Source organism: Sinohyriopsis cumingii, chromosome 2, assembly GCF_028554795.1.
Source record: "Sinohyriopsis cumingii isolate HCF-2022 chromosome 2, ASM2855479v2, whole genome shotgun sequence".
In the NCBI taxonomy this organism is placed as follows: domain Eukaryota; kingdom Metazoa; phylum Mollusca; class Bivalvia; order Unionida; family Unionidae; genus Sinohyriopsis; species Sinohyriopsis cumingii.
In genome coordinates this window covers 126,603,364-126,629,006 of record NC_142962.1, presented here as the reverse complement: position 1 = coordinate 126,629,006, position 25,643 = coordinate 126,603,364, and the positions used below count along the sequence as shown (strand labels likewise).

The following is a 25,643-nucleotide window of genomic DNA, read 5'->3' as shown; positions in this document are numbered from 1 at the left end:
TCCTGCAATTTCAGGACCACTGGACCACCTTTTTTACTCAGAACGATTGGGTGATCCAGGTCATTTCGGAGGGACTGCGGATTTCATTTATCCAACCCCCTCCCCTGTCCTCCTCTCCCCTCTTCACGGACGTACCGTCTGATCGGGAGAAGGATACCTTTCTACAACAGGAGATACAGTCGCTCATAGAAAAACGGGCGGTGGAGATTGTGAAAAAACCACAATCGCCAGGGTTTTATTCCAGGCTGTTTCTTATCCAGAAGGCAAAAGGCAGGTTGAGGCCGATCATCGACCTGAGTCGCCTCAACCAATACATTTTACCACTGAAATTCAAGATGGAAACGGCGAGATCAATCCGTCTTTCCATCCAGCGGGGCAAGTATGCCATCAGTCTAGATATGACCAACGCATATTTTCATGTCCCTATCTACCCCGCATCACGGAAATTTCTCCGATTCGCTTACCACGATGCGGTTTATCAGTTCCAGGTCCTACCCTTTGGCCTCAACATCAGCCCTTGGGCTTTTACCAAGGTTATGGATTGCGTCGTAACCCTGTTCCGCTTGACTTCATCTACAGGGATGGCAGTGTACTTGGACGACATCCTCCAGAAACATATGGTAAATTCTATTCTGCTCAAAGGCAGAAACGATCTTTTAGCACTTTTAGATCATCTAGGCTTTCTCGTGAACTGGAAAAAGTCCGATCTCTGTCCATCCCAGCATTTTGTCCATCTGAGTATGGAGTTTCTCACCGATCTGAATCTGGTATGGCTTCCTCGCGCTTGCGTAATCCGGATCGTCGAACTCGTCGAGTCCGTTTCCAACAGGACGTGGATTTCAGCGAGAGAATTCTTGCAACTCCTCGGATTATTCAATGTGGCGGCAGACTTGATCCCGCTTGGCCATCTTTTTATGCGTCCCTTACAAATGACGTTACTGGCACAATGGCACCCCTTTTCAAGTCACCTCAATCAAACAATAACGATCGTTCCTGCGTCAGTGGCACAACCCCGGTTGGCTGTCCACGGGGATTCCTCTGGAGATGCCCCAAGCGGAGATAACGGTATGTACCGACACCAGTACCTACGGTTGGGGTGCCCACCTGTTGCCAGACTTCGCTACAGTCAGCGGCACGTGGGAGCCAGGGGAGAGGATCTCCACATCAACCTTTTAGAAATGAGGTCTGTCATCAATGCCTTTCATTTCTGGAAGGATCAACTCTCAGGAAAAACTGTCCTCATTATGTCAGACAACTCTGTGGTGGTGACTTACCTCCTCAAACAAGGGGGCACCAAATCACCAGACCTGTGCATTCTGATTTGGCAGTTTCTGTGTTGGTGCGACAACCTCCACATCAACGTACAAATCAGACACATTCCTGGCAGACTCAGTGTCTTGGCCGACACTCTATCCAGGAAAGGTCAAGTCATTCACACGGAATGGTCATTCCATCAATCAGTCTTTCTTCGGATTTGCACACTTTGGGGGCGTCCGATGATCGATCTTTTTGCGACAAGGTGGAATCGCAAGTTGCCCACCTTCGTCTCTCCGGTTCCAGACCCAGAGGCTTGGGCTGTGGACGCTTTGTCAATCAGCTGGGAGGGGTTGTGGGCATTCGCCTACCCTCCCACGGTTTTGATATCGAAAATAATCCAGAGGTTAAAGGGTCAGAACTGTCGGATGATTCTGATTGCCCCTCTCAGATGGAACAAGTCCTGGGTCACTGATCTACTCAATCTAGCGATAGATCTACCCAGGAAGATTCCAACCAGCCCAAATCTTCTCAAACAACCGCGGTCACAGGTGTTCCACCCCTGCCCGGACCGTCTCCTTCTTCACGCTTGGCTCTTGTCCAGGCAGCCTTGCGAGACAAACAATTTAAACCTTCGATTGTGGAGAGAATCTCAAGAGCAAGAAGGCCCTCCACTCTGAAGGCTTATGAGGGAAAGTGGCGTGTTTTCAGGGACTGGTGCCATATCAATAACATCGTCCCTTTAAGTGTCTCAATCCTTCAACTGGCAGACTTTTTTTCTTTGGCTTTTCGAGGAGAAACAGTTGGCCCCAATTACTATCAAAGGCTACCGCTCCATGATATCAGACACATTCCGCCATCATGGTAGATGTGATATTGGGCATAACAAAGATCTATCAGATCTTTTAGACAATTTTGATTTTAATCGACCAAAATCCCTCACCCTGTTTCCAAAATGGAATCTGTCCTGGGTTTTAACATGGCTCAATTCAGACAAATTTGAACCTTTAGCCCACACTTCGTTAAAGTTACTATCATACAAAACATGTTTCTTGATAGCCTTAGCTTCAGCATGCAGGGTGAGCAAGTTACATGCCCTTTCCAGTGACCTGAACTTTCTTCAGTTCAGATCAGATGGTTTGGTGGTCCTCCTGACGCAACCAGGCTTTGTAGCCAAAAATAGGTTACCATCCATTGGCAATCAAAGAATCATCATTCGCTCGCTCTCTCCCATGGATAAGTCAAGAGCAGCAGCCATGCAAGATCCTGTTCGTGCACTCGAGCACTATTTAAAATGCACAGAGGCGTGTTGGGACACACGTAAGCACCCCTTTCTTCCGGTCAAAGCTGGTAAACAGGATATCACCCCTCAAGCTCTTGCTTCATGGCTGAAGTGGGTTATACGCTCAGCGTACTCTGAGGTCTCACAAGATCAGAGTCACCTCATGAAGATTACGGCTCATGAGATTAGAGCAATCTCGGTGAGCCTGGCATTCGAACACAATGCTTCAATCCGAGATATAATAGAAGCTGTTGGCTGGCATGCAGAGTCAACCTTCTCCAGTTTTTATCACAGAGATTTGGCTTCGCAGAGGCAAACCTTGAATCTGGTAGGTCCGGTGTTGGTAGCCCAGATGACCACCAGACCCATTTAAAACAATCAGCACAGCCTATCAGCTTTGCTGGATTTGCCAGTGAAATTTCGATGGTAAGAAGATTTCAATAACTATCTTCTTAACTGTATATAAGGGTCACATATCACGTGACCCTAGGGTGTGTTGCTGATGAGATTAGGAGAACGGGTTATCGTTCAAATGGGGAATCCAGCCATCATTCCCTAGAAGGTACCCGGGGTGGAGGTAGGATGCTCAGCATTCCCTCCTCCTATTACTTATTCTCCTAACGTTAATGTGATCGGGGAACGTATTTGAAGGAGAAAGCAAATTTTTAGTAAATTGTGTTTCTCCGAGAATACTTACCCGATCACATTACTTAAAAACCCTCCCAACCACCCTGCTATGCGAGCATCCTCATATAATATATATCGCTCAGCTTAAAAAACTAGTGACACCTGGCGGTGGCAAGGGGAGGTAAGGGGCAAGAGTTATTGCCCTTTGGTCTATATGAGATAGCCCGAAAAGACGAATTTTCGTCTTTTAGTAGGGCTGGATTCGAGAGGTAGCAGGCTTATATCCTTAATGTTAATGTGATCGGGTAAGTATTCTCAAAGAAACACAATTTACTAAAAATTTGCTTTCCCCATGAATAGCCCTATCCCCTTGGTGGCCTCAGTAAGATGGGAACAGACTGACCAAAATCTAGGACAGTTTAAAAGTACATGTACTTGAAGCATGTAAATAAAAACTATGCAACCATGTGCTAATGCTGACATTGAATATTGACATTGAATATCATAGTGAATGTTTTTCATATCAGGATATGACCGATGCAATATTTTATTGTGGATTTTATTACATAAAGGTAACCAAAATGTAATTTGTCAATATACAAGTGTATTTCACACTGGTTTTGTCTTCATGTTCTCAAAATTTCCATTGTTTGTTTTCTCAGAGTGTAAATGCTACTCACTGACGACAGGTCACCCCTTACTGATGAATTTAACTTTTTTCATAACCCCCCCAGCACTTATCTTGACATCCGCCTATGTTGACAATATTTCCTCAGGCCTGAGGATGTCGACATAAACGGGTAGGACTGTATTTTTGTGGATATATTGGGCTTGACCATGTCCGTCCCAGTGTCTGTTTCTTTGTGCATTGCCAGCTAGTTCTCTATTTAATCTGAAAGCTGTCTACATGGAGATGCTGATTATATTTTGCATGTTTTATATGGTTGAGCAGATGAGAATGAAGATTTGGAGTGGAGGAGGGTAAGAATGTTAGATTTTCGTAGAATTTATCGAATATTGTTATTAATGAGAACTCCATCAGCACAAAGTGACGGAAGATGATTTACAATAAGGACTTGATGGAAACAAAAATGAGCATTTCTTGATGTATCCCTATGGTGTTTGCATCAAAAGTATAAGAAAATACATCTAGAAATGATCAGTGGCCCTTGGGACAAAATAGGAATCTAACATTTATCTTGATTCGCGTCCCCCTTCATCCACTTCTTCCCCTTCCTCTCCAAAGAAAAACATTAAGAGGAAAATAGCTGCCTGGCAGCCTAGGACAAGTTGAAAGTTTGGATTGGCTTTAGTTTGTGTTTTTTGTGTTGATTTAGCAGAATGTCAGTTTAAATGATTTATATGCATCTTCAGAGCATGGAGTCTACCATGACTCTTGTTTTGTTTATTCTATGTAAACACTGTTTCTTATATGCAGTGTCTATAATATATTGTCAGTGGAAATCTGGGCTTACGGTTTAGGTAATTAGTCACATACTAATTTGCCAATTCATGCTAGTAGCTGGTTAGTTACATAATAATTTACTAATGTATCCTTTGTTTTTTCTTGTACTGTTTCATGAGAAATGTTTAGCATACACATGAAATGCACATTTACAACGATCATCCATTCATCCTTTTGGCACTGAAGGGAAGGAAAGACAGAATAAATCAAGGAAGACAACCTACAGTTTGTTCTTGGCAATACTGACTCATTCAGGAGTATTCACCAGTTTTAGGCAGCCCATGAGGTGTAAGTTCGCCTGCCTTTCTGAGCATGATCTTTGGGCCTGTAAGTCTGGATGCATGGGGTTCATGCTGAATCTGTTGGACTCAATACTGCTGTATTATTATTGGCTGTACAGTAGTCACCAGCCATCCCAACAGCTACCAATGCTGAAGCATTGTTTGTGAGTTTTCTAGTTGAACATAACTTGCCTTTCTCTATTTGAGATCAGCAACATTGAAAGTGAAAGAGTATTTTCTATCATGAGGAAAAATAAGACAGTGGTTAGGGCCTCCTTAGGTGCTGAAAATTTGCAAGATCAACCAGCAGGCAAGAAGCCTGAACAGTTTTGAAAACAAATATACCAATGCCCAATTGAGGAAGTTCAAGTCTGCCACAGCATCATATCATGACAAATAGTGTGAAGTTTAAGTATATTAATAAATTTGGCTTCAAATAAATTTGAACATTTAATTAGTTCAAATAATGTGTTTTGGTTTTGTTCTGGGATTTTCATATAATGCAGTACTGACCATCGTAGTGGATGGAGCTAGTGTTGTATAATTGTTCACTAATTGTGTTCAAAATTCACTAATTTTTATCCCTCTTTTCACTAATTGCGAGTCAGGAGGGTTGGCAGCTCTTATTATCTTTCATATGGGGAATTAAGCCACTTATCCCCAGAAGGACACCCGAAGTAGAGGTTGCATACTCAGCATCCCCCCTCCTCTTACTTATTCTCCTAATGTAATGTGATTGGGAAACGTATTCGAAGGAGAAAGCAAATTTTTAAGTAAATTATGTTTCTCTGAGAATACTTACCCAATCACAATACTTAACACTCTCCCAACCACCCAGCCATGCCAGCATCAGCGTTAATGTATCGATCAGCTAAAAATTGGCAAAACCTGATAATATCAAGGGGAGGTAATTCAAGAGATACTGCCCTTTGACTGTCTAAAAATATACAGGATAAGATGTTTTCATCTTTTTGTTGGGCTGGATTCGCAGGTTAGCAGACTAATATTCCTGATGTAATGTGATTGGGTAAGTGATCTTGGAGAAACATAATTTACTTAAAAATCTGCTTTCCAAATGCTTTCAGGTCAACTAAGGCCAGGAGGGACTGTGGTGGAGGGTACAGCAGGGAACACTGGGATAGGACTGGCACATATGTGTCTAGCCCTAGGTTACAAGTGTGTCATCTTCATGCCAAATAACCAGTCACAGGTAAAACCACTGGGATTGAACTGGCACATGTGTCTGGCTGAAATAACAAGTGTTTCTTTTATTATCCCCAATACCATTCATAAGCAACAACACTTGGATAGGACTGGCATATGTGTCTAGACTGGGTTACAAGTGTATCATCTTGCTCTTGGGTTAGGCTTAGTACACATTTTTCGTGGTCTGTGGTTGTAACTATGCCATATTCTTGCTTATTAACCAGTCACACATATCGACATGGGAGAAACCTGACTCAGTTTCCTGGTTTGGATTTGTCATCTTATACTTTGTTACAAGCCAGTCAGCTTTTGCAATCCTGAACAGGCACACATGTCTTGGCTGGGTTTCAAGCTTGTCCTTTCCAAGCTCAATAACATGTCAAAGGTAATAGCAATGGCATATAATTGGCATAGATGTGTCTGACCCAGGGATATATGTGTGTTGTAATTATGCTCAAGACCATTCACCAGTTTCAGCACTTGGATAGCACAGTCAAATGCATCTGGCTGTGAATAATATGTCATCTAATTGTTCAAGAACCAGTCACAAATGTCAAGATTGGGAAAGGACATCCACATGTGTTTCTGGCCCTGAATGACATGTGTGTCATCTTATAGCCCAAAACCATTCACAACTGTCAACACTAGGGTAGGACAGCCACACATAGTGTCTGACCATGAATAATGTCATTTTATTGCTCAAGAAACCAGTCACAAGCATCAGAGTTGGAAAGAACATCCAAATGTGTGTCTGGCCCTGGAATCATATGTGTGTCATCTTCTAGCCCAAAACCATTCACAGCTGAGCCACACAAAGTATTTGACCCTGAATAATGTGTCATCTAAATGCCTCAAAACCATTCACAGGGTAATGGCTTAGTAATAGGACAGGCATCCATACACTGATACACTTATCATTGACAGTTCAATGGTGTAACATCTGTGTAACATCTTATGGACCAAAGGTATTTGTGATCTGCCTTAGCCAAAAGACTTGGTGGATACAGGGTGAAGAAATAGCCAGTATTTGTCTGAACATTTATTATTTGACTAACAGATCTGCCTTAGCCAAAAGACTTGGTGGATACAGGGTGAAGAAATAGCCAGTATTTGTCTGAACATTTATTATTTGACTAACATTCCATTTTGACTTTTTCTTGTATTTAATCCAGTTTCTCTGTCATGTAAGTGTTTAAGCAGTACTGGTATTTTGATGAGATTTAATGCATAGTTCCATTTCACTAGACAGCATGTTGAATTCCATTTTCAGGTCTCCTCCCCAAAGGCCAAGGTCATAGCAATAGGGACGATGTTTGAATATTGATGATATCTTGATGAAACATTTCTTTGGTAAATATTAGATATTTAGTGTATTGCATTCCATAGTGTGGTCCCTAACTCAAAGGTCAAGATCATCATACTGTTTGCCATAATGTTGTTTAATTGTTTACTTCACAAGGAGTTCATAGTTTGTTGAATTATGCAGTAATTTTTATATGCCATCTTAAGATGGGCACATTATGTTGTGGTATTATTTATTCAGATTTGTTTTTCCATTGCATAAATTTGTAATGTTTGTTGTTTTCATGAAACTTTGCCCAAGTAGGCATCATGACTAGAGAGAGTGTCACTTATTATGACTGTGAATCCATCTCAAGGTCAAGGTGACTTGTACCCTTGTCCAAAGTGTGACTTTTAAACCAATGAAACTTTGCCCATCTATGTTTCATACCATAGCTGCAAGGTCAAGGATACAGCAAGGAAAAATCTTCGAGTTCAATCCTTGTCCAAAGCTTTTGAAGATTTTTTTAATGAAACTTTAGGCAATTACATATCAGAGGCAGCATGTTGCATACAAAAGCCACACCTTCTGCCTCAAGGTGAAAATCACAGTGAGGGAAAATGTAACTTAGAACAAATGAAGATATTTTAATAAAACTTTAGCCTGTTAGATATCCTCATGTGACAGTGCTGATTCACAGTCATAAACTCCGCCTCAGTGTCAAGGTCACAACAAGAAATAATGTGAGCTGGTGGTCAGTTTCCATTTTTATTCTATAACTTTTTAACACCTACATATATTTCCATGAAACTTTGCCCAGGTCCACACCTTATTATAAAATAGTGTAGTCCCTAGCTCAAATGTCAATGTAATTTGTAGGGAAAGGGTCATGAGACAGGGATATCATGAGCTATTTGCTCTACTTTTGTATGGATCAATAATTCTTAGTGCAAATTAATTAGTCTGTATGTCATAGATATTAATAGTCGTTAAATAAAAGTGATTCCCATTATCAATAATATGTAACTCATATTTGTATGTATGCCACATACTATATCAAAGTATGTATTCAGTAGGACTATATGCACAGGTTGCTCACATTATTGCATGAATTTCACAATAAGCACTTGGAGTGAGCTAGAAATATGCCCCTTATAAAATCTCATGCTTTTAATAAAAAGCTGATTCTTGAAAGAGATTTCTGTCGTCATGTCTACTAGAATCCATCTGGCAGGTTAGTTTGATTTTTTAAATGTATCTCTATGCATTATTTATTTCATAATAATGTACTGCCCTGTAACTTTTAATTATGAAATGTGTTTTATTTATTTTGTTCTAATTTCCAATTCATATGTGAGTATTTGTTAGCAAATATGTATTTTCAGGTTGTATCTTTAATTCCAATAAGGTACATCAGAAACTATATAATTTATGTAACTTGCATGTAATTCACATTATTCTGGACATGAAAATTTTGATTTGTCGTTTCAGGTCTGCCTCTTTCTTTCCAGAGCCCCATATACCCCAAGAAGGAATCATTCCCGGCATACCCCAGTACACCTCTAATGCTGGCAGGCCACAAAATGTTGAGGAGGTGATGTTAACACTGCATCACTAGGTCTATGAACTTCTATAGGAAAGTCACCGGCTAGGGCGGAAGGTCTCTACAGATCAACGGCCAAGTGTTTGTGATCAGGGCTTACCATATGTATTAGTGGATTGAGGTTGTGACCGACCAGCTATGGTTCGAAATACCAGAGAAGGCAGGTCTCTTCAGCCATTGTTCGCCTAGGAAAGGGAAAAGCTGATATAAAACTTACAGCCTGCAGACCTCGCTGTCACCATCCTGGTTTGCTGGGCCATGGCAGATGAACCCTAGGTTTAAAGGGTGGGGCCAGTTTGTGCAGACTGCACTCCACCAAAAAGCTCCATTGCACAGGCATGAAGGAATTGTCTACTATCTACTGTTTACGTTCGATTCTATCAAGCCCTGCAGCAATGGGAAAGGGGCAAAAATGGTTGGTGAAAGATGTCACTGGAAGCCGCAGTCCCAATCCTGCATGCAGGCCTTTTGCCATCTGTTGCTGATCCAGAGATGACACCATCACACGGCAGTAGCCTGAGTGACCAAGCAGCCTTTTCTAGGGACACCACTGCTTGCTCTGCATAGAGAGGGGCCTAGAAAAGGTGGCCTAACCAAAGTTCGTCTCCTTACCCACCCACCCCCCATGGCCTGATGTATCCAACAGGCATCTTCCAATGCGGTCAAAACATAACAAAAAACAAAAAAAACAAGGCGTGCCCCACCTGCCTCACATCGTGGGAAAGACTAAAATTGGCTTGTTGGAACATCAGAACAATACCAGACTCAACTGACAGCAACGGACCAGAATGATGCTCAGCCTTAATTGCACACAAACTCTCTCGCCTTGCTGTTGACATTGATGAATTTAGCGAAGTCTGCCTTTCAGAGGAGGGAAGTCTGAGAGAACTCTGCACTGGATACACCCTGTACTGGTCAGGAAAACCAAAGACTGAAAAACAGCTTTCAGTAGTCAGTTTCATGGTCAATGACTAAATTGCCACAAAGTTAATAAACCTTCCCACTGGACACACCGACTGCATCATGTCCATGTGTCTCCCATTAGGGAACCAACAACACGCCACACTCTTCTGTGTATATGCTCCAACACTCCAGATCCTTCTGAAAAGGATAAATTCTACGCTGACCTGCACATCCTTGGAGATTTCAGTGCCAGAGTGGGCCAAGAATTGGAAGCCCAGGAAGCTGTTCTTGGGAAACTTGGGTGGCTGCAATGACAATGGGTGCTGCTTCTTGAATTTTGTGCAGAATTACAGCTCACCATCACAGACACTGTATTCCAGCAGAAAGACAGCCTGAAAATGACCTGGATGCATCCTAGGTAAAAACACTGGCATCTAATCGATTACATCATAGTACGCCAGAGGGACATAAAAGATGTTCCTCATACCAGAGTTCACTTCAAGCCCAGGCCCCGACAACAAGGATGTACCCCGAGAAGGAAGCTTCAGATCAAAAACCTGTTGTCTGAAGATGTCAAGGCAGATTTTCAAGAGATTCCGCAGTCTAGATTTGAAAACCTAACTTTTCACCAGATCAGCCTCTGGAAGAGATGTGGAAGCACATCAAGGCTGCCATTCTGCAAACCTCAGAAGAAATCCTTGGATTTACCACTAAGAAAAGCAAAGACTGGTTTGATGAAAACAACCAAGAAATCCAAGAACTGCTTGCCAAAAAGAAATCTGCATACCAAGCCCACCTTGCTCAACATCCTGTCCACAGTAGGAAGCAGCCTTCCACTGTATCTCCAGCTCCCTCCAGTGTAGTCTCGAGACATAAAAAAGAATGGTGGACAAAGCTTGCAGAAAGAACCCAGCTTTACGCTGACACTGGTGACTACAAGAGGTTCTTTGAAGCATTGAAAGCAGTGTATGGTCCTTCCTTCCAAATACGGAGTGCAGATAGCCAAGAGCTACTCACTGACAGGGAATCTATCCTGAACCGGTGGTCAGAGCACTTCCACACCCTCTTCAGCACTAGCCATACAGTCCAGGAGGCAGCTATTGATTGCATCCCACAACAGCCACCAGAGATGGAACTCGATGATGCACCCACACTGCAAGAGACTGTAAAAGCCATAGAGCATCTGAAGACTGGAAAGGCTGCAGGAAAAATTGATATCCTACCAGAGATATGGAAGAGAGGAGGCCCAGCATTGCACACCAAACTCCATTAGTTCTTTGTTTGCTGCTGGGAACATGGGAAACTTCCACAAGACCTCCGAGATGCAGTCATTATCACCTTGAACAAAAACAAGGGGAAAAAGTCTTACTGCTCAAACTACCGTGGGATGACTCTGCTCTCCATTACAGGAAAATTCCTTGCCAGAATGTTGCTGAACAGACTGGTGCCCATCATTGCAGAAGAACATGCTTCAGAGAGTCAGTGTAGCTTCAGAGCCAATAGGGGCACAACTGACATGGTGTTCATCCTGGGAGAGACCCAGGAGAAATGCTGAGAACACAACAAAGGACTGTACATCACATTTGTGGACCTGATGAAGGCATTTGACATGGTGAGCAGAACTGGACTGTGGAAAATTCTTGAAAGGCTTGGCTGTCCTCCAAAATTCCTTACCATCATCCAACTACATGAAGACCAGCTTGGTCAGATCAGAAACAATAACGACCTGTCACGGACCTTGCCCATTGTAAATAGCTTGAAACAGGGCTGCATTTTAGCCCCCATACTGTTCTCAGTCTTCTTCAGCATGATGCTCCGAAAAGAAAAAGATCTTGATGATGAAGATGGCATCTATATCCAATTTCATCTTGATGGCAGCTTCTTCAACGTAAGGTGACTTCAGGCCCACACCAAGACCTTGGAAAAACTGATTAGAGAACTTCTCTTTGCAGACAACGCTGTCCTTGTTGCCCACATGGAAGCCGCCTTACAGCGCATAACATCCTGCTTTGCAGAAGCTTGCCAGCTCTTTGGTCTTGAGGTCAGCCTAAAGAAAACTGAGGTACTTCACCAGCCTGCTCCCAAGGAAGAGTATCGGCCATCAAGCATCTTCACTGACCAGACAGAGCTGAATGTAGTCCAACAGTTCACCTACCTGGGCTGTACAATATCCTCTGATGCCAAGATCGACAAAAAAATAGACAACAGGCTGGCCAAGGCAAACAGCGCCTTTGGCAGACTCTATAAACGAGTGGTACAATGCCAGTCTCAAGTGAGATACAAAGATCAGCATCTACAGAGCTGTCATACTGACCACCCTCCTATATGGTTCTGAATCCTGGGTCATCTACAGCTGCCACCTCTGCCTCCTTGAACACTTCCATCAGGATTGCCTCCGCACCATCTTCAACATCCACTGGAGTGACTTTATTACAAACACTGAAGTCCTCAAACAAGCAGGGATCACCAGCATTGAGGCCATGCTCATGAAGAGACAGCTACACTGAGCAGGGCATGTGTCCAGGATGGTGGATCACCACCTGCCAAAGATTGCACTGTATGGTGAGCTGTCCACTGGCATCTGTGATAGAGGGCCACCTAGAAAGAGATATAAAGACTCCTTGAAAGGACCCACACCACCTGTGGCATCGATCACTGCAAATGGGCATCACAAGCTGCTGACCGTGAAAGCTGGTGACGTACAGTTCTCTGGGCCACTGCCACTATTGAACAAAACAGACGAGTCATCTTTGATGAAAAACAATGGTGAAGAAAGAAACGGGAACCATCGGCAGCACCCACCACAACCCAGACATTCCCCTGCAGCCTCTGTGGATGGACATGCCTGTCACGTATTGGGCTCATCAGCCACCAGCATGCATGCAATAGACATGGACATCCCACGTCCTAAATCTTCGCAAGTGAAGTCAAGCCAACAACAATGTAATCACTTGTAAATCGAGTCCAACTGCAAAGAAACATAGACCCTGATCTGCCACTCAGTATCTGCAGATCAGGGTCTGTGAAGTTTGCAGTTGGATCTGATGTATAAGTGAGTATATACGGTACTTCCCTTATTCAGTTACATGCATAACTTGGATCACATCATCACATTCTTACCCATGACCATGTACCACATTGCTGTTTGGATAATGTATTATCCTTTTTTTATTATAGTTTTTTTTTGTAGCATCCAGTTTGCACCCTGTTTGGAATATTTAACAACGTCATGAAAATGTACTAAGTTTGGTTTGTTGTTAAGTATTATGCTTATGGTCAGAAGGATACCGGTTCGATTCCCAGCTGTAGGGATACTGGTTCGATTCCCAGCTGTAGGGATACTGGTTCTGATCAGCTGCAATTGGCTATTGTGTTGTGCCCTTGGGCAGGATACTTTCTGCCTTCTTTGTTTCTGCACATTATAGCCTTCACGTCTTGAAATGCCATAACCCCCCCCAACTCCAACCCCCCAAACCCTTCCTTCCCATGACATTCCTCCGCTTGGGTCATGTCCCAGGTTGTGGTTTTGGGATTTTGCCATTTGATATATTGCTATCTCATATTCAGGGCATATCACATGTTTCCTGAAATAGTTCTTGTTAACTGTCATTATGTAAATTCTGTTAATGAATGGAGAAATGCATTACACTCATCTTGGATGTGCTTATGAGTATGACCATGTAATACTATGTGTATTTAAAATTTGTAGGTTATGCTTACATATATAAAGAGGCAGCAGTGAAATCCACTGGACTGTTTTAAAGTAGATTCATTTTCTTTTTTTTGGCAAACTTTTGGTAGAAATTATTGTTTCTAAATATAACGTTATTTTATTTTTGAAGGAAAAGATAGATATGCTTAAGACCCTAGGAGCTGATGTCAAACTTGTACCAGTCGTCCCTTTTACAGATCCAAACAACTACAACCACCAGGTATGTAGTACTCATAGTAATTTACAATGTAAAGTTAGTGAGATTTTAGTGTAAATCTTGGAATTAATAGGGGGGCCCCAAGTGGCCGAATGGTCTGAAGTGCTCTCCGTTATGGATCACTGCCATCTCACCTCTGTCTGCGCCGGTTCGAGTCTCGGATTCAGCCAGTGTGGATATGTGAGAAAGCTTACTGGTAGCTTCTCGTGGGTCCGTGGTTCTTTCCAGGGTTTTCCCGGGTTCTTCCTCCACCATTAATACTGGCCACCATGTATAGCCTATCGTGTGCTGAAAAATGACATTAAACCCCATAACAACAACAACAACAGAATTAATAGGTACCAAGATTTTATTTACAAGTAAATAAAAATGTTTGGTTTGATTCATATTTGTCTGGGTATGAATATTGTGTCTTGTGCAGTTGGTGCTTACACTGGTAACTATCTTCATTAAATTCATTACTCAGTCATAATACCTTAGGAGAACTACTACTACCTCACAAATCCAACCCTCCCAGATATAACTTTTAGCTAAAAAGAGCTAGAGGTTATCTGCCCACCTAGGTGGAGGTCAGGCATTGAGCTCCCCTTGATATCCACCTAGATGGAGGTCAGGCAGTGAGCTCCCCTTGATATCCACCTAGGTGGAGGTCAGGCAGTGAGCTCCCCTTGATATAGGGATTAGCAGCAAAATGCCATGAATATCCCAGTTACTACTACTGCTCGTGCCAAGAAGCACTCTCTCACCATGAGCGACCGTGCAAAAGCCAGGATCAACATTGATACAAGTTGGAGGAGTACTCACTTCACAGGGAAAGTTTACTTCATCTATGTTTTTATCTTGTCTTTCTTTCTAACTCGAAAAAGTTCTGCCTTTACAATTTTAGCCACACTTTGTCATCTGTACATATTTAATTGTACTTAGGTACTTGCATGTGTAGCCTATGTGACTTCATCATTAACTTCAGACTGTGCTTTTAATGTATTTTGTTGACATGAGAATATAAAAACAATATATATATATATATATATATATATATATATATATATATATATATATATATATATAATTCCATACAGGTGAGTTTAATCTGCTAATACATTCCATGTCTGGATGCCATGCTTCATTGCATTAATCTGTTTAGGTTGTCCTTGAACCTCTTACAGGTGGTATGGTGAATTGTATTGGTAAATCATCTGCTATTTCTGCTATAAGGCATAGCTCTGCAACATCTTTGTTTTCAATAATAAGAGACAGGTGCAGAGTTGCATCAGGTTTATATGTTCTGCTTTATTACAGGTTAGGCCATGGTCAAATTGCTGAAACACACAGCTAAAGATGAAGACAATATGCATACATGCTGACATGCCCTATGTGTGAGAATATTTGGGTGATGAGGGAGATAAATCAACAAATGGCTCTCCAGTTACAAAATGCTGGAACCCTATACAATCAGAGACAGCTCTGTTGCCACAGAATTCCTCATTGCTAGCAATGCCTTTAAGCCTTGCGTCCTTAGGGTTCTGCTCCACAGCTCCTGATGATAAACAGCAAGCGAATGAATAAAACAAAGTATCCTTTCTCTCCACTGATACACGGACTGGTCACTTGGATCAAACATCCTGTAACCCATCCCAAACATTACAACTCTGATGATGTGCTCCCTCCTAACATGGCCAGTTTCTATTTAAAATGGCCTAGGCTTACTACAATGGATCATTAAAGGGTCCTATCAGCTACAAACATTCCGACTGACCTATTCAAAGCCACCACCTTACAGCAATAACTTAACAACCTTCTTCAAAAAAGGGCAGTTGGTGTTTTTCAAAATAATAACTGCTCTGGTGGCCTAGTGGTTAGAGCATCCACCTCAGAAGTGGGAGGTCGTGGGTTTGAACCCTGGCCAAGTCATACTAAAGACTTACAAAAATGGTACTAACAGATGCCTTGCTAGATGCTCAGCATTAAGAAGTTAGTGTTAGGACTGGAAGACCTGGTGTCAGGATAATGTGACTGGGTGGGGCATCATGCTACATGTCTGCAGCGTGATACCCCAGTGCTAGACATCACTATAAACTGCCACACTGCATCATCGCAGCAATATGACTTAAAAATTGTTAAAGCTACATTAAATATCCTAATCACAAACACACAAAATTATAAATTTCCTGGGATTTTATTCCAGAGGTTTCTTGGTTCCAAAGGCAAATGGCTCTTTGTACCCTGTCATCGACATAAGTGCCCTCGATCTATTCATTCACACTCCTTGGTTCTTGATGGAAACACCATGGCATGTTTCTTATGCCACTCAAGAGTGAGACTTCACAATCAGCTTGGACATAAAAGACCCACATCATCACATCCCTATTCACAAGGATTTCAGGAAGTTACTGTGATTCACCTATAACAACATCATTAAACTATTCTGATCGCTCCCATTTGGACTCAACATCTGTCCCTATGTCTTCACTTATCTGATGACCCCTGTTATGGTTCATGTCTGGACCATCTCCAAGGTGGCAACATCAAGTTACCTGGATGACATCGTGCAAAAACATCAGGTGTGTTACATATTAGAACATAATGTTAAAACCTTTGTTGTACTTCTTACAGCCTGGGTTTCCTTGTCATCTTTGATAAATCTGACCAACGATTTATTCATCTAGGTATAGAATTCAACACATAGGTAAGCAGGATATACTCCTTTCTGGAACGGGCATTGAAAATCAGGACCATGGTGGCTTCGTTACTCTTGAGGGAATGTCTCTCCACCTATGAATTCCTTTACCTTCTTGACTTGCTCAATGTTCACAGTGGACCTCATCATCCTAGGTTGTCTTTATATGCACCTGTTACAAATGATTCCTTTATCCCAGTGAGAGGCCAAAAGTTTGCCCACTGGACCAACATCTTCCCATTTGCACAATGAGGTACCATCTGCAGACTTGGAGAAACCTAACTTGGCTCACAGAAGGTTTACCTCTGCAAGTACAAGCACCAGAAATCACAGGCTGTAATGATGCAAGTACAGAAAGCTAGGGATGGGGGCACACCTACTACCATTTCTTTGGGAAGCCAGTGGAGTTTGGTCTCTGGTGGCAGGAATTTTTAACTGGAAAGGATGTCCTCCTTCTGTCCAACAACTCTACAGTGGTGACTTATCTCAAAAGGCAAGATAGAACTAAGTCCCTAGTCCATTGCTTACTGGTGTGTGACTTTTGAAAGTGGTGTCATCATCAACAAATCCACGTCCAAGTTCATCATATTCAATTACATCTAAATGTAATAGCAGATTCTTTACCCATGACAATCAGCTTACACAGATGGAATGGTTACTCCATCTCTCAGTTTTCATTCAGATGTGCACCATATGCAACCAGCCATTGGTGGACCTGTTGGTGACAAGGTGGAATACCAAGCTCCTTACCTTTGTTGCACCAGTCCCAGATCCCAAAGCCTGGGCAGTCAGTGTACTGTCCATAGAATGAAATGGCCTGGTTGCATATGCCTACCCTCCAACACTTCTGGTTCCAAAGGTGATACATAAGCAAGAGAATCAGAGTGTCACCACATCCTCATTGCACCACTCAGATGTGAGAAGTCGTGTGATCAATGACCTCATCAATCTCGCATAGGAAAAAGAAAATTTCCCTCATCTACTTAAACAACCAAGACTTACTGAACCAGTATGTCTTGATCATATTAAACAGGCCTTAAGAAATAAACAGTTCTCTCAGCCAGTCATGGAGAGAATCACTCAAGCATGATTTCCTTCCACTCTGAAAGCATACAAAGGCAAATGGAAATTATTTTACAGTGGAGTATATAATGCTACTATGCCCGTACAAAATTTTCCACATGGATTGGATATGGAATCCATACATACTTTTACAGAAATATCCATATGGACATTTTTATTCTATAGCTGAAGCACTCTTATGGATTTCAATGTATCCATATGGAAATGTTATGGATTCCTTATGTACTCTATATGAAAAATCTCATGGAATGTGCAAATTAGTCCACGAGATCTGTAGGTTATCCATATGGAATAAAAATAAATTTCCATATGGAATTTGACAATACTCCATATGGACTTTGTGAATAGTCCATATGGAATTGGCAAATATACAATATGAAATTTGTAAATGGTCCATATGGAATTTGTAAATAGTTCAGACGGGTTTTTTAAGCGCTTTCTGTCTAAATCATAAAATAATCTGCTTCAGATTTCTATTAAACTGCCTAATGATTCTTAGATATTATTGGGAATCAATGATAAATTTCACAATAATTTTTAAAATGGATCATAAATTTTATTTTGACAGACATTATCAAATAAGATTTAGGTTTACTTGTTCTCATTTTCTTTCTCGCATACAAAATCTAAACCATGATGGCATCACTTAAGTCTTTTTCATTTCACTGAAAAGTTTGGTGAGATTTCACAAATATTTGACAAAAACTTTTGTGAGATTTCACTAAAATGTTTATCATTATATTGTATTTTACTGAAGTTTCAATATTTTTTGAGACATTTCAGAAGGTTTCAAATTAATAATGAATATGAATTAAACAGGACTTTATTAACCAAGGTGATATTAAGTTTGCATGATTTTTTTTACAGATGTTGTAATTATATGACATCCAAGGCAAGAGATATAGTAATAATAGTAATAATAATAATAATAATAATGACTTTATTTAGAGAAGGTACCTTAATTAGTTACAGAACTAATCTACCTTGAGGCCTTCTGTCTGTTATGTACAATATTTACAGTATATACAACATGATGTGAAGAATCTGACTTGACACTAAATAATTAAGTGATTTTAAAAATCAAAGTATCAAGTCTGGAATATATGAACAGGCATCTGTGAACACATAAACATATATAAAATATAAAATATTAATCTGAATTGAAAAATTCAACTGTGAAAAAAATGCAAAATAACAGAAAAACACCCATTTGAGACATGCCATGTCACTGGTACTGCAGACTTGATTTTTGAATAATGTACAAACTATGATACTGTTGTGGTCTCTTGAATTAGTTCTTGTTCCATAAGCAGCCGTGACCAACGTTTATCATGATATAATTACTCTTATTTTACACTGAATTCCAGCACACCTAGAATATTTTGGTAATATACACAATAACGCCTCACAATATTGAAAGATGATTCTACATGTGGACCAAGAAAATTCTGCAAAGATATGACGATCTTTGATAGACATGGGTATTTGGCAACAATTCCCACCAGTGATCTATACATTGTCCTCCTTAAATTCATTCTGGAAGTTAATCAGTTTTGAGTTATATAACTTTGAAATCATCCTGGTTCAATTCCTTGTCCTATTTAGCACGTTAGCCGCTATTGTGAAGCTCTTTATGGCACAAAAAGCAAAATGCTAGTCCTGGCGTTCAGTTTTCATACAGACTGACCAATTACGTTCCCATCGACTTTGCATTCAAGCTATTCTCATTGCCCCACATTTTTCAAATGGTTATTCAAACTCGCATCCCTTCTCAAATCGCCATGTTTAGCATTCCCATCAGTTTCCGTTACACAATGATTCATTGGGCAAGTACAAAAGTTTGACTAATCAGAAAGCTCTTTACAGTGATCATCCTTTAAATAATAAACGGAACAAATACTTATTAGAAAGCTCGTTGCAGAATGGGACCGGATAGAGCATTATTTTAAAAAAAGTTTCAGAGATGATATTTAAAAAGGGTCCGTATCAAGGAAAATCAGATGCAGGTCAAGAGAAAAGCAAAATTCTGATTTAAAACAGAAAAGAAGAAAACTTGTTGAGGGCAGTTAAATCCAGTTTAAGTTAAACAAAAATACAACAACAACAATAACAAAATTTGATAAAGAAATATAACATGGAAAGATGTGGAAAGAAGTTATTGTGCCCAAAATAAACAATACAATTACAGTTATCAGAAATAGGGAATATAAATGCTGCTGAAAATCATTCAAATTGTACAAGAAACAAAAAATAAATTTTATTATATCTTATGGATATTTTTTACTGAAATGTCACTGATATTACAATCACAAATCACTATATTTTTAGAAATTTTGACAAACTCAGTGAAATTTCAATCACAAATTCCCCCTGATATTTTCAGAAATGTTGGCAGAGTAAAATCTTTGCAAAATCTCCTAAAATACCATAATTTTAGTGAAAAAGAATGTTTGAGTGAATGTCAAGAAATGTTCAGTGATTTTGCTGAAATTTAAGTCACATTTTCACTAGGGTATGATTATTGTAGAGCATATTTTAATAGGAAGCCAAAAAAAATTACTTTTCAGAATAAACATCAGATCAAGCCCAAAATCCACCTTGCACCAATTTTTCTAAGTCCAAAGATTCATCTATGCTTGTACCACCAGATATTAATTAACTGCTCATGTTTACATTGTCTCTACTTTTTTGGTCATGTCTTTGTCTGTTTTTAAACATCTGTGGAAATAAAGAAAACTGACATACATGTGATTCTTCAAATTTATATGAGAGTATATATATATATATATATATATATATATATATATATATATATATATATATATATATATATATATATATATATATATATATATTCATCCTTCCACATCAGCTACACTGACATATACATGTACTCTGACTCCCACCAGTATTTCTATTTGAATCTGATAGTTTAGGTTATTAATTCTTCAGGTTATTAATTCTTCAGAGAATATTTTCCATGATGCTATAACACACAAGCCTGCTTTCCATATGGAAAAAAGTGCTTATGGATTAAAGTTGCAACTTTATTCCATGTGGAATTTTCGCTTGCTGTGAAGTACTTATGGAATTGATATGGAATAAATTGTCTGATTCCATAAGTTTTTCAGTCCATATCTCTTCCTTATGGATTCCTGAAGTATTCCATACGGAATCCATGAGAAATTTCTGTACAGGTGGCATCAATACTTGAAATAGCTAGCTTTTTCCTCTGTCTCTTCTACAAGAAAAAGTTAGCACCAGACACAATCAAAGGTTAATGTTCCATGATTGCTGACACCTTTCATCATCATGGGAGAGAGGATATTGGATAAACCAAAGACTTATATTACCCACGCTTCAACTTTATTATACACAGCCAAAAATGTTGGAATGGTGGTACCTATCATGGGTACAAACCTGGCTGAACAAAACACCATTTAAACAGCTTTCAGGGGCATCTTTGGCTCTTTTTTCATACAGGACTTGCTTGTATACATTTAACTGATTGCAACAATACAATAAATACTTCTGCACATCAGAGACCAATAGACAGTGTTTAGTTAGGTTCTCAGAAACATTCACTTACTTATCTTGGTATCTGGGCACATTCTGTAGAGGGAGATATGTACAATGAAAATAAACATGTGAAGATTTGTATGAGTGGATAAATTTGGCAAAAACAATAATGCACCACCTGAAACAAGGACCTCATTGTTTTGAACCTAGGGAGATAATGTTTTTGCCTCAAGTGAAATTCCTGTTTATATATCAAACCAGCCATGCAGGGTAAATTACTAGAATAGTATTTGACTTATGCTCAAGCTCATGAAACATTCCTACAGCTTTATTTATAATGCTGCAATGTTTACCCATGTAACTTGGCATAGTCTACTGCCTGTAAATTTTTATAACAGTAGTAACCTTTAAAATGAAGATGTATATTATACATCTGACATTAGCTGATGCATTTGTCAAGGCAGTATGTCTGGTTGGATTCTCATTTTCATCATGTACATACATGTCAAGGCAGTATGTCTGGTTGGATTCTCACTTTCATCATGTACATATATGTCAAGGCAGTATGTCTGGTTGGATTCTCATTTTCATCATGTACATATATGTCAAGGCAGTATGTCTGGTTGGATTCTCATTTTCATCACGTACATATATGTCAAGGCAGTATGTCTGGTTGGATTCTCATTTTCATCATGTACATATATGTCAAGGCAGTATGTTTGGTTGAATTCTCATTTTCATCATGTACATACATGTCAAGGCAGTATGTCTGGTTGGATTCTCATTTTCATCATGTACATATATATCAAGGCAGTATGTCTTCATTTATTTGCATATTAATCTTGTTTAGGGTATATTTTGCTGATCATTGAATTTTTTCTTTTCTTAGGCCAGTAGGTATGCAGAGAGCTTACATAATGCTGTATGGACAAACCAGTTTGATAACACTGCTAACAGACTAGCCCACATAGAAACAACAGGGCCAGAAATATGGCAGCAGACAGGTGAAATATAGATCAGTATATAGTCCTAAATTTAGATGACCTGCCATGTACTGTACTTATTATACATAGAATACTAAAATACACCAAATGATATTTTAATGCACTAGAAGTTTGGGGGTATTTCAGTGGAATGATTAGTTTTCATGATGAAAGGTTTTCGGACAGTTATTCTCAACTGAGTTTTTTCATGGACTTGGTTTGTTTTAGTGCAACTAATTAACTAACCCTAGTATGGTACCTAATCCTAAATTAAGGTTGATTAATCAATGCACAGTGTTGATTAAAAGGGTCTACTTGTTGAGCAAACAGCTGGGTTTTCTGCTTAGCTTAAACACACCTTTGACATCATCTGCATAGCAAAACACTACAGCCATACTTCCAGAAGCACTAGCCAACTAATTTGGTCTAAATGTAATTGTGTTTCGTAGTCTTCAAAGAGAAAATATTATGGAAAATGATCTTAGTAACAATAATAGTATATATTTGGTAAAATCAACATGTAATACTTAACAATTTTTAAACAAAACATAAAATATACAGTAAGCAATATAAAAACAGCATAAAGGACACATCTAACATATAAGATGATGCATATATAAAGTAAGACATGCAGACACATTATACAAAAAGTGACACATTACACAAGAAATACAATGTTGATTAAACCTTGGATTACCCATAAAGCCTTTATGGAGCTTATATCCAGTCAGGTCCATGAACATCAGTGCAAGTTGCATGCAGCAGTCTGCTGCACTCTTTTAGCATCCATTACTGTCTTTGCAGAGATTTCCTCACTTTAACTTTTTACACATGAACACCAAATTTTCATCAACAACACAATGTAATAATCTCATACACATCTATGAAAGTGTCAGTTTATTGACATTTGAAACTAAATTTCTACCAGATGGAAAGTATTACAAGGTTTGGCAATTTTTATAATGAATTTTATTAATTGCTACATTTGGGGACAAAAAGAGAAAAGTTTTTTTCCTGTCCCAAGAGATATGTTATTATCTTTTACAATTATATACACTTTTGAATTGAAATACAGCTATAGCCCTCTTAATATTGATGCATGCATCAAAAGTATGATGCATAATGAAAAATGAACCACTCCGGTGGCCTAGTGGTTAGAGTTTCTGTCTCGGATGCGGGACGTCATGGGATCCATCTTCGGCTGAGTCATACCAAAGACTTACAACAATGGTACTAACAGCTGCCTTGCTTGGCGCTCAGCATTAAGAGGTTAGTGTTAGGATTGGTCAGCCTGGTGTCAGGATAATGTGACTAGGTGGGACATGATTCTACATGTCTGCGGCATGATGCCCCAGTGCTAGACACCACTATAAACTGTCAAACTGCAGAAATCATAGCGATATGACTGAAATATTGTTAAAGCTACGTTAAAAAATCCAAATCACATACACACACACACATGCATAACGAAAATGTAGTGAAGCAATTGTTCCTATATAGATTAATTTATTACTAAGGGGATGCATAGACAGAGGCCAAAAACCATCTTAATATTGTTTATTTAACTGCAATAAAAAATATACAGTACATCACCAAATAAAATCAGTTTTCTTTACATTTTAAGGCAATTGATTTGTATGAAAATATTTTTAAGACATTTTATAGAGCTAGTACATACCACACTGTATGTAACAATAGAGACCAGTAGTGGAGATGTGATCTGAATGTTACAAATGCAGACAAAAATACTTGGGTTATGCCATTCTATAGCAGCTTGCAGCATCAGAGATGCTCAGTAGAGATGTGCACATCACTAGTGGCCGGCCGGGCATAGGCATGAGCGACAATGTAAAAATGAATCACAGCCGATTTGTAGTGAAAAAGTGACTTAACCCTTTGCCAATGTAAAAATGAAACAGCATTGAGCAGATTGATGTATTGTAGGGTGTACCTGGATTTTAAACTGTAAATACAAGTCAGATATTTGCCCCAAGTCAAATTTATAGTAATGCAATTTTTTTTGTAACACAATAATGAGAATTTTATGTCTTAACACATTAACCCCTGGAGCTTTTTGTCATTTTCGCCTGAAAATCAAGTAGGAAACACATTTTGAAAGCTATTTCTGAATGACTTGAAAACACCAAATCCCCAGTCATCTTTCAATAACATACTGACTAGTTGTGTTAGAAACATCGTTTTTCATTGGCTATTTGACTTGCTTATGAGCAGATTGGTAAAAGTTGGAGTTCTTTGGGGTTTTTTTTTTGTGTTTTTATTTTGCTAAATGGAGCCATTAATTTTGTATGGAGACCACTCTTTATTCCAAATGCCCATCTTATCCTACTTTTTGCAAAGGCTCATCTGTCTGTTTGCAGTTCATACCAGTTTGCCTTAGATCTGAGACCAAAAAGTCTAAAATCTGAACACAAAATCGGATTCTGAGCACGGGCGAATTTTTGGTAGAAAAAAGTTGGGTCCAAAAATGAGTTTTTTTATCTGTAATTTGTAGTGCAACTAGATATTCCAGATTATTTGGTATCATTGTAGAGCTACATCTGTCTAAATTTCTATAATACCACCCACTTTAGTGTATCATGCATGACCATGACGCTACAGAGCTTGGCAGTAGGCTACTACTTCCTGCCCCAAAAGTCGTCGCTAGGGGTTAATGTGTTAATGGCTTTTGTAACACACGGATCAGAATTTTGTGTCTTAATGGCTTTTGTAACACACTGATCAGAATTTTGTGTCTTACTTGCTTTTGTAACACATGGATCAGAATTTTGTCTTAATGGCTTTTGTAACAAACAGATCAGGCTTTTGTGTCTTAATGGCATTTTTTACACACTGATCAGAGTTTTATGTCTTAATGGCTTTTGTGACACACTGATTAGAATTTTATGTCTTAGTGGGTTTTGTAACACACTGATCTGAATTTTATGTCTTAATGGCTTTCGTAACACATGGATCAGAATTTGATGTCTTAATGGCTTTTGTGACACACTGATCAGAATTTTATGTCTTAATGGCTTTTGTGACACACTGATTAGAATTTTATGTCTTAATGACTTTTGTAACACACTGATCTGACATAATGTTTTGTCTTCATAGCTTTTGTAACACAGATCAGAATTTTGTCCCTTAATGGCTTTGGTAACACATGGATTCAGAATTTTGTGTCTTAATGGCTTTTGTAACACTGATCAGAATTTTATGTCTTAATGGCTTTTGTAACACAGATCACAATATTGTGTCTTAATGGCTTTTGTAACACATGGATCAGAATTTTGTGTCTTAATGGCTTTTGTTAAGCATGATAGGAAACATTTCTTTTTTTTATTGTCTTCTAAAAGAATCCTTATAATACTGAAGTACAAGGTTCCCTCACTATTGGATACCTTTGTATCATCTGACCTCGACAAGTAGACCACAAGTATGGTAATGAGCCTCATTAAATTTGGTACATTTTAGTTCTCTTGTTACTGCTGGATTTATTTATTTGATGGTAGTTCTTTGTTACAGTTCATAGTATACCCTAATCTATGT

At 39.3% G+C, this 25,643-nt stretch overlaps 1 protein-coding gene across 2 annotated transcripts in view; it reads left to right on the top strand.

The window, feature by feature from the left end:
* Nucleotides 1-25,643, top strand: part of LOC149805774 (uncharacterized) — a 65,056-nt gene that overhangs the window by 13,004 nt on the left and 26,409 nt on the right. For both annotated transcript variants that reach the window (XR_016419785.1, XM_089950460.1), the window contains exons 5-7: nt 5,995-6,119; nt 13,746-13,835; nt 22,001-22,115. Coding sequence is in view for 1 of the 2 variants with exons in the window: in XM_089950460.1 (XP_089806586.1) it covers nt 5,995-6,119; nt 13,746-13,835; nt 22,001-22,115 (330 nt within the window). In the remaining variant the exon portion in view is untranslated. The remainder of the gene's footprint in view (nt 1-5,994; nt 6,120-13,745; nt 13,836-22,000; nt 22,116-25,643) is intronic.